Below are 10399 nucleotides of genomic sequence, written 5' to 3' on the forward strand. Positions count from 1 at the left end.
ATTGACCAGTTAAGAAAGACTCATGCCTAAATCTCTCTACTATCTCTGCTCATACATTCCAAAGAGCATGCCCGTGTACTAATCAAGGTCCTGAACGAGGCACATATCTAAGAGGAGACCACAGTGAATCAGTTAGAGAAGATGGCTAATAGATTTTTTGAGGTAAACAGAATCTCATTTACCGATGATGAACTTCCCGAGGAAGGAGCCGGGCACAATAGGGCTTTGAACTTGATGGTCAAATGTGAGGGGCATTATGTAAAGAGAGTCATGGTTGATGGAGGCTCAAGTGTAGATGTATGCCCTCTCTCTACTTTGCAAAGCATGAAGATCAATACAGACAGAATCCGACCCAACAATGTTCGCATCCGGCTTTCGATGGCTTAGTGAGAGATACCATGGGGGAAATCAACCTCACCATGACGATTGGGTCGGTGGACTTTGAGATTGTTTTCCAAGTAGTGGACATGGTCACTTCTTATAACTTTCTTCTTGTAAGGCCATGGATCCATACAGCCCGAGCTGTTCCATCCACCTTGCACCAGATGCTCAAATTCGAACATGACGGGCAAGAAATTATTGTTCACGGAGAAGACGAGTCTTCCGTTTATAAAGACCCATTAATCCATTGTATTGAGGCCAAGGAAGGGTTTGAGTCCATTGTCTATCAGGCTTTTGAAGTGGTTGTTGTGGACCATGTCGAGGAAGGAAAGCCCATTCTGCATCCTCGTCTTTCCGCCACATCTGTAATGGTGGCTACGGTTATGATGAGACAAGGTTATGAGCCAGGAAAAGGTTTGGGGGCATCATTGCAAGGAATTTCAGAGCCTATTTCTCTGTTAGGCAAACGGGGTACTTTTGGCTTAGGCTTCAGGCCAACACAAGCAGACAAAAACAAATCCAAACACCGCAAAAAGAGTGGATGGGTCTTGCAACAACCTATCCCTCATATTTTCTACACTTTTGTCAAGTCACGACTCCGAGAGGGTCAAAATTCCTCGGCGCATGCAAACATTGATGAAATTTGCCATGGCCTCAGCGAGATGTTTTTTGAAGTGAATATGATCCAGGTTGGTGAAGGCACTAGTCGTGCCGATGTGCAACTAATTGACCCAGACACCATGCTCACCAACTAGGAAGCAACTCCTCTCCCCACAAGGAAGGAGTCTTGGTAGTCTGCTTTTGCAGCTTCTTTTTTGTATTTTGGGTTACTTTTAGGGTTGTAATCCAAATATCTCAGGATGATTGTTTTGTTTTGATGTTAACCCTTCTATCCTTTCGAATTCAATAAAATGCAGTTCAGTTTCCCATTAAGTTTCCTATCTTTTCCTTTTCCTAATTCCTGTCATTTTATTTTCATTTCAGTTTTGTTAATGTCGCCTTTAATAACATGACATGCATGCAGAATTCATGCCCAGATTTGGAAAAGTTGTCTAATATCGAAATAACGCATCAAGAGGTTGAATATGAGGAAGATGAGATTGTTGAGGAAATAAAAAGAGAGTTGGAACAATTTGAAAACAAGCCTAAGCCAAACCTCAATGAAACTGAGACAATTAATATCGGAAGTCCTGAAGAAGTTAGAGAAACGAAAATAACCATTTACAATGAACAAAAAACTAGAGATATCTTGATTCAACTTTTATTTGAATACAGAGATGTGTTTGCTTGGTCTTACGATGATATGCCGGGTTTAAGTGCTGATCTGGTGGTTCATAAGCTTCCTACATATCCTAGTTTTCTACCTATCCAACAAAAACAACGAAAATTTAAAACAGACATGAGCGACAAAATCAAAGAAGAAATAATGAAGCAACTAAGCGTCAATGTGGTCAGAGTTGTCCGATACACCACCTGGGTGGCAAATGTTGTGCTCGTGCTAAAGAAGGATGGAAAAACCAGAATTTGTGTTGACTATAGGGACCTGAACAAAGAAAGTCCAAAGGATAATTTTCCTTTGCCAAACATCCACATTCTTGTAGATAATTGCGCAAAGCATGAGATCCAATAATTTGTGGATTGCTATGCTGGGTACCACCAAATTATAATGGATGAGGATGATGCAGAAAAGACCGCTTTCACCACGCCATGGGGTACTTATTGTTACAGGGTCATGCCATTCGGTTTAAAGAATGGAGGGGCAACTTACATGAGGGCCATGACCACCATTTTTCACGACATGATGCACAAAGAGATTAAAGTATATGTCAACGATGTCATCATAAAATCAAAGACACACGCCGATCACATGTGTGATTTGAAAAAGTTCTTCGAACGGCTTTGTAGGTATGACCTTAAGCTTAATCCATCCAAGTATGCATTTGGGGTCCATCTGGGAAACTCCTCGGTTTTATATTCAGCCGGAGAGGCATCGAATTGGATCCATCTAAGATAAAGTTCATTCGAGATCTTCCACCTCCGAAGAACAAAAAAAGAGGTCATGAGTTTGCTTGGGAGGTTGAACTACATCAGTAGCTTCATTGCTCAGCTCACAACCACGTGCGAGCCCATCTTTAAGTTGCTGAAAAAGGATGCCGCTGTCAGATGGATAGACGATTGCCAAAAGGCTTTTGACAGGATCAAAGATTATCTGTCAAAACCCCGTGTACTGGTCCCACCTGAACCTGGTAGGCCTTTGTTTTTATATCTATCAGTGATGGATAATTCCTTTGGATGCGTTCTGGGGCAACATGATGCAACAGGCAGAAAGGAACAGGCAATATATTATTTGAGCAAGAAGTTCACCGATTATGAGGTTAAGTACACCCTTTTAGAAAGGACATGTTGTGCCTTGACTTGGGTCGCTCAAAAGTTGAGACAGTATCTTTTGGCCTACACTACTTACCTCATATCCAGAATGGATCCCTTGAAGTACATCTTCTAAAAGCCAATGCCCACTGGCAGGCTCGCAAAATGGCAAATCCTACTGACAGAGTTTGACATCGTCTATGTCACTCGCACCGCGATGAAAGCACAGGCTTTGGCAGATCATTTGGTAGAGAACCCAGTTGATAATGAGTACATGCCACTTAGCACATACTTCCCGGACGAAGAGGTCAACTCGATAGAGGAAGTGGTTCCAAACGATCACCCTGTATGGAAAATGTATTTTAATGGGGCTATCAATATCAAAGGAGTTGGCATCGGGGAAATCCTCATCTCACCTATTGGACACCATTACCCTGCGATGGCCCGACTTCGGTTCTTCTGTACTAATAATACGGCAGAATATGAAGCTTGTATCATGGGTTTGAAAATGGCCATTGATCTGGATGTGCGTGAACTATTAGTTATGGGAGATTCTGACTTGCTTATCAGGCAAGCCCAAGGCGAATGGGAGACTCGAGACATCAAACTTATTCCATACAGATAATGTGTGCGAGACTTGAGCAAAAGATTCAAATCTATCAAGTTCGGGTACATTCCCCGGTTTCACAACGAGCTAGCCGATGCATTGGCTACTCTAGCCTCGATGCTCCCTTGTCCATGCAACACTCATATTGATCCACTAGAAATCCAAGTTCGGAATCAACACGGTTACTATAATACAATCGAGACAGAACCAGATGGTGAACCATGGTATCATGACATAAAACAATTCCTGAAAATAAGAGAATATCCAGATCATGCCAAAGGAGATCAAAAAAGAACTATAAGGCAACTCGCCAATGGTTTCTTCCTGAATGGGGAAATTCTATACAAGAGGACCCCAGATTTAAACTTGTTGAGATGCATAGATGCTACAGAAGCCGAGCGGATCATGAGTGAAGTGCATTCAGGGGTATGCGGACCTCACATGAATATATATGTTTTGGCGAAGAAGATTCTACGGGCAGGGTATTACTGGCTTACCATGGAGCGAGATTGTTTCAGATTTGTTCGCAAATGTCACCAGTGCCAGATTCACGGTGACCTGATTCACTCGCCTTCTTCGGAGTTGCATCCCATGTCCTCTCCTTGGCCTTTCGTTGCTTGGGGAATGGATGTTATTGGGCCGATCGAGCCAAAGGCTGCAAATGGGCATAGATTCATTTTGGTTGCAATTGATTACTTCACGAAGTGGGTGGAAGCCGTCACTTTCAAAGCAGTCACCAAGAAAGCAGTGGTAGACTTTGTTCACTCCAACATCATTTGTCGCTTTGGTATCCCAAAGACCATTATCACTGACAATGCAGCCAATCTAAATAGTCATTTGATGAAGGACGTATGCGAACAATTTAAAATCATGCATCGCCATTCTACCCCTTACCGGCCAAAAGCCAATGGAGCAGTTGAAGCGGCAAACAAGAACATCAAGAAGATTCTTAGGAAGATGATCCAAGGTTCCAGGTAATGGCATGAAAAGTTGCCTTTTGCTCTTTTGGGATACCATATGACTGTTCGCACATCTGTTGGCGCAACTCCGTATCTGCTTGTATACGGAACTGAAGCTGTAATACCCGCTGAAGTCGAAATTCCCTCTCTCCGAATTATTGTGGAATCAGAGATTGAAGACACTGAGTGGGTCAAGACCCGATTAGAACAACTGATGTTGATCGATGAAAAACGGCTAGCAAAAGTGTGTTTCGGCCAGTTATACCAACAAAGAATGGCACACACTTACAATAAGAAAGTGCGCCCAAGGCAGTTTGAGGTAGGCCAGCTGATTTTGAAACGCATCCTTCCGCACCAGGTAGAAGCTAAAGGAAAGTTCGCCCCGAACTGGCAAGGACCCTACATCATCAAGAAAGTGTTACCAAAAGGGGCCTTGCACTTGGTAGATGAAGAAGGACGAGTACCATACATGACTATTAACGCAGATGCAGTCAAAAGATATTATGTCTGATATATACCCATTGTAGAATTTTTACGCATTGATTTTCTCAGATTGAAGTGGCAAAGTCTATCATTTTCTCGCTATTCCAAATAGGTGTCACCCTTTTTGTTAATCCTTTTGAGCCGTATTTGTCTTCCTTGTTTCTCACTTCTTGGAACTTGTGTACTTGTAAAAAAAAATAAAAAAAAAACAAATCTCTGAGTCATTGAACTACGTCCGACCTAATTTCGAAAGGATACGTAGGCAGCCTTACCCTGGGTTCGGTCCCATCAGAACAAAAAAATCCATATTCCCAATACTCCAAAATTAGGGCAGAAGTTTGTTTTATTTCACGGTTTTTTCTGTAAAAATGATTCCAAAAGTTGTAATTCAGTTCAAGGTTCATTTCGCCTTTTATCTTTCAAGAACTTCTGATCGATGTTTTTTAAGAATGATTGAAGTCCCCATGCCAAAGGCATTGGATAACCTCCCTCAAACAGTATCTTAGTCAAAAAAAAATGAGAGAGTCTTATTAGTGAAAACCCGTACGGGCACTATAAGGTGATAGTGAGCAGAGAAATGAGAGAGTCTTATTGGTGAAAACTCAGATGGGCACCATAAGGTGACAGTTAGTAGAGAAATGAGAGAGGTTAGTTAGCGAAAACCTGAAATGGGAGCTACTAGCCGAATAAGGGTCTTTGATTCTCCGGCATGAGCACAACTAAGACAAATTCAAGATGAACATTTGCGGCGGATTTTGAGAATTAGACAACTCAGATAGATCAGCCATCCAGTCCAAAATGCATGTCATGATTCATTAAAGTCGGCACATACCTCCAGATAAGTCTCCCTATTCCTTTTTCCGAAAGGGACACCTTTTGTTTAAGCACAGTTTTTTTTCGCTTCCAATTATTATTCTGTTTTTACCCATAATTTTTCTTTGAGTCCCCTTCGGTCTAATCCTGCATCAAAATCGAAGCAAAGAAAGGGCTGCAAAACTGGCTACAGCTTCCTCGTAATGTCGAGCACAATTTGGGGCATATATGGCATTGACGAAGGCACGAATCAATCTCTGATCTCATTCGATAAGACAAACAAAGTGTCTAAAAAAGAGCTGAAAAGGTCGCCTAAGCAAGACCTGCTTTATGAGAAAAGTTGATGAGCACTACAGACACAAACTGATACTGGGGTAAGACAACTGAGTTTGATTTTAGAGAAAAATGCATTGCCTTAGAGACAAGGGTAGCGGTACCATGGACATCTGGACATGAAACAGTTGGGGGCAATATTGTGAAGCCAAGGTCTCTAGAAAATGATACAGAGCGGCATACATCTCAGTACCACACTTACAGAATCGGTTCTTCGACAGCAGTGGTCGTGAATCAAGTTACTCAGTGCATCAAGGCCACAAACCAACCACCACTTTAAAAACTCACAAGTTTTTCTTTGTTTAAAGTAGGAACAAAGTAGTGCAGAATGTCAGTCCTAAGTGAATGAATATCACCAAACATAAGATCCTTAAAATCTCCATTTTTCTTTTATTTTCAGCATGTATCACTATTGTTCACACCTCCTATTTCTGAAGCTTAACTCAGGTAGAACCGTTTCGCCTAGGGGGATCCAGCTCATAGTTTCCGGGTAGAAGTACTCTTCATTTAGGGTGTTTTTTGAAGCTTAACTCAGGTAGAACCGTTTCGCCTAGGGGGAACCAGCTCATAGTTTCCGAGTAGAAGTACTCTTCACTCAGGGTGTTTTACGTAGCTTAACCCAGGTAGAACCATTTCTCCTATGGGGATTCAGCTCATAGTTTTTGGGTAGAAGTACTCTTCGCTCAGGGTGTTTTACGTAGCTTAACCCATGTAGAACCGTTTCGCCTAGGGGGATTCAGCTCATAGTTTCCGGGTAGAAGTACTCTTCGCTCAGGGTATTTTACGTAGCTTAACCCAGGTAAAACCGTTTCGCCTAGGGGGATCTAGCTCATAGTTTCTGGGTAGAAGTACTCTTTGCTTAGGGTGTTTTACATAGCTTAACCCAGGTAGAACCGTTTTGCCTAGGGGGATCTAGCTCATAGTTTCCGGGTAGAAGTACTCTTCGCTCAGGGTGTTTTACGTAGCTTAACCCAGGTAGAACCATTTCGCCTAGGGGGATCTAGTTCGTAGTTCCGGGTAGAAGTAATCTTCGCTCTGGTTGTTTAAATACAGTTTAACTCAGATCGAACCGTTTCGCCTAGAGGGATTCAACACTTTATCGATAATACATGGTGCTAACACCCGATTCTATTTCCTTCCAGTAAGTGAGGGTACCAGCCTATGATTACATTTCCTTTCAGTTGTACAAGGTACCGATCCCTGGTTAAACTATCCTTCGTTACCAAATTTTATCTCTTTCAGCTAGTTTATACTACTGTCTCTATCTGCCTTTTCAATAAATTAGATAATTTACAGATTTCTCTAATAACTCACAGAATTGTCCTAGTGCCAGACTGGGGTAGAAAAATTTTGTTCGTTTTTATTTGTCTTTGATGGCTTTGCAGGCTCTACCGTATAGCACAAGTGACGATTAAAGCTTGTAGTTTCAGTTGCCCATCAGAAGAAAGAAATCCTTCGATCACAAGATAGTCGGAGTTTAGCTTTGATAATGTGTCAGCAGCCCAGTTTTTCAAGATTCATCTTCTCAAATTCTGATCCGGAAAGCAAGCCATTGAGATTGAGTCATAATCTTTTCTTCAAAAGAATTAAGATCCAATATAAGGTCAACACAAGCGAGCAGGTCAAGAATCAAGATTTGACTCTAGAAGACACGTGGATAGGAATTTTTATACTCTTAGTTTGCATACAAATGTAGTGCTCTTCTCTTTTTCTTTTGATGTAAGAAGCAGTAATGGTAAGAGCAACAGCAACAGCAACTCCAGTGTCTGGTAGTCCCACCTACCAAATTTTCCCAGAACTACACTGACCTGATTCCTTTATAGTCAAGGATATGTAGACAACCTCAGAAGCAAGATTCGGTCACCACCTTTTTCAAAATGCTTCCACTAGAGTGAATGTGAGCAAAAAATTATCCATGGCATTTATTTGTCTTTGCACGAAAACTCTTCATGTTCTCGAGCAAAGAGGGGCAGTTGTAAATGCCTAATTTTCACCTTATATATATATATATGTGTGTGTGTGTGTGTGTGTGTTTGTTCTTATTTGTGTATGTATAGGTTTTAAGAGTTGAGTAATGGTTTGATAAATGGGGTAGGGTTTGGGCTAGTATAATTTAATTAAAATTGTGCCAAAATTGGCCCAAAATTTGAGCCTAAAGAGCCCAAACCCGGTCCAAAAGGGGGCTGCCAAGAAGAGCTTAAAACGACGTAGTTTTGTCTTGAAACTACGTCGTTTTGGTTAAGTGACAAGATTCAATCTCATCCACCCATCTGGATTTAATCCAGCGGTCCTAGTTTGATCTTCATCCTAGGTATTTAAAGCCTAAAATCCCCAAAAATTTGCCCCATTTCCCCATTATTTCCTCTCTCTTCTTTCCCTCTCATCACTCTCTCTTCTCTCTCCCCCCAAGCTGCTGCCGCCGCCCCACCGCCGCCGACCGGAAATCGCCGCCGCTCGCGGACCACCTCCAAACACCTCCAAATTTACACCATATTACTCCACAACTTCCTCTTGCCATATCTCCAAACTAAATCCTTCAAAAATTCCTCAAACTCCTTGAATCTTAGATCTAGGAAACTTTTCCGTCACTTTTTTGCCCAAATTATTGAAGCTCCAACCACTACCACCCCACAATACCTACATCAATGGATAGAGCTCCTCAAGACCTAGCTATTGATGCAAATTTCACCCTAAAAATCCGGCGACCAAAATCCGGCCAAATTTCGGCGACCTCCCCGAACACCCTCTTTTGGCATACCACCATTTTTTCGGCTACTTGAATTGTAAAATGATAAAATCCTATTCTTTTTCATAGCTGATTTTTTATTTTTCAGATTTTATTTTGTCTATTATTAATTATTTTAGCATTAGTTTTTGAAGTTTGAAATGTTAAATTTTCTTGTTTTGCACTTGTTGAAGTAGTAAAATAGTTTTGTATTGATAAAAGTGAGGTAGTGAAAAATACTTAAGAGTATATGGTACTTGTTGGGTTGTTTATTTGCTGCTGAAACTCTTTGAGTACAACACTCAAAAGTCAAATTGTTTGGTAAGAAAATATAGATATTTGGACAGTGTTTGAATAAAAGTTTGTCTTTGAATAGTGGAGAGCTGATTTGTTTGAAATACTTAACAAGATTTGAACAAAAAGTCTGGCCTTTTGAATTTAAGATAGATTTTGTAGAAAAATCTGTCAAAAAGATTGATTTTTAATTTTTTGAAATAGCTGGTTGTTTTGATATATAGGGGGGCTCCATCACACTTCCAGGGGCATTTTATATAATTGCTTTGTCACAAAAACAAAAAAAAATCAGCGGTTGAACACATGAAAAGTAAGCTGAAATGGTGACCTTCGGGAGTGAATCTTAGAGTGCAAACTTTTAAAAAAGTATAAGTGTTCGTTTCTGGGTTCCCACTCTAAGTTTTTGGGTTGTTTTAACACGGATTTGTTGCTGGTTTTACTGCTGTTTTTATGTTGCTTTAGTTGCTGAACTACTGTTTATTCTTTTGCTACCAGGTAATCCTTTAAGACTCGTAATGTACGTATTTTCAGCAATGGGAATAACTTGAACATGCTGCACCATTTAAATGTGTTTGATGTGATGAATAGCTTGACAACAAAAGAGCTTGTATGTTATTGTTATGTATCAATCATGTGATAATGTGAATATAGTCCTTCATAATACTTGAATATTTAGTTGTAAGTTTTTGAATGGGATATGTAAGTCGTTTATGGATTTTTTTTAAGCATGTTTTCAAGCTATTATATCCGAGTAACAATGCTAAGTATGCCATGAATGACTTTAGGTATATAACACATAGCATGAGTTCGTTTTAGTTGCTGAAATTTCACTGCCAACATATGCTTCTAGGAATGCTGTGATAATATCTTTGTGAATCTGGCCATTTTGTCGGATTTGCAAAAATGGCTATTTTTATAAAGTGGACGTTTATACAATTGTGACTATGTAGTTAATGGTCATGAACTCAAACTAAGTAAAGAGCTAAGATTGTATCAACTTTGGGCCTTATTGAATCAAAGATAAAAGTTGGCCCATTTACCTTTAAACAACAAAATTACCCCTTTTCTTCTATATAGCATTGGGCCAATTGAAATTCATTTCTTGGACCATTTTAATAATAAATTCCCGCAACCCAAAAGCTCCATACAAGCTGGCCCATTTTTTTTAACAAGAAGTTGGCTCATTTCTTTTGAAATAGATAAAGTTGGTCCAACATTTATGTGCATAATTTTTCCCAACTATAAAGCTCGAAAAATAATAATAATATCAGATTTTTCTACTATTTTAATTAACTAGTTTTCCTTTAATTAATTTAAACGTTAGGCAAATAGTAGGTGCGCTTTAACTTCACGAACTCACTTGTGTAGCGTGACGCTTAACTTTTAATAAGTTAATTCATCAATTTCATGTCATATTCAATAGTTTTAATTAATTTA

At 40.1% G+C, this 10399-nt stretch overlaps 2 protein-coding genes across 2 annotated transcripts; both read left to right on the top strand.

Annotated features, from left to right (window-relative positions):
• Positions 1 to 398: 398 nt before the first annotated feature.
• On the top strand, positions 399 to 2011 carry LOC138871731 (uncharacterized). The gene is made up of 2 exons (XM_070149628.1): positions 399 to 1070; positions 1406 to 2011. The coding sequence occupies exons 1-2, from the start codon at positions 399 to 401 to the stop codon at positions 2009 to 2011; spliced, it is 1278 nt and encodes a 425-aa protein (XP_070005729.1).
• A 954-nt stretch (positions 2012 to 2965) lies between these two features.
• Positions 2966 to 3373, top strand: LOC138871732 (uncharacterized). Its single transcript, XM_070149629.1, has one exon. It carries the CDS (start codon positions 2966 to 2968, stop codon positions 3371 to 3373), a length of 408 nt encoding a protein of 135 aa, XP_070005730.1.
• Positions 3374 to 10399: the final 7026 nt, after the last annotated feature.

Source organism: Nicotiana sylvestris, chromosome 6, assembly GCF_000393655.2.
Source record: "Nicotiana sylvestris chromosome 6, ASM39365v2, whole genome shotgun sequence".
Taxonomy (NCBI): domain Eukaryota; kingdom Viridiplantae; phylum Streptophyta; class Magnoliopsida; order Solanales; family Solanaceae; genus Nicotiana; species Nicotiana sylvestris.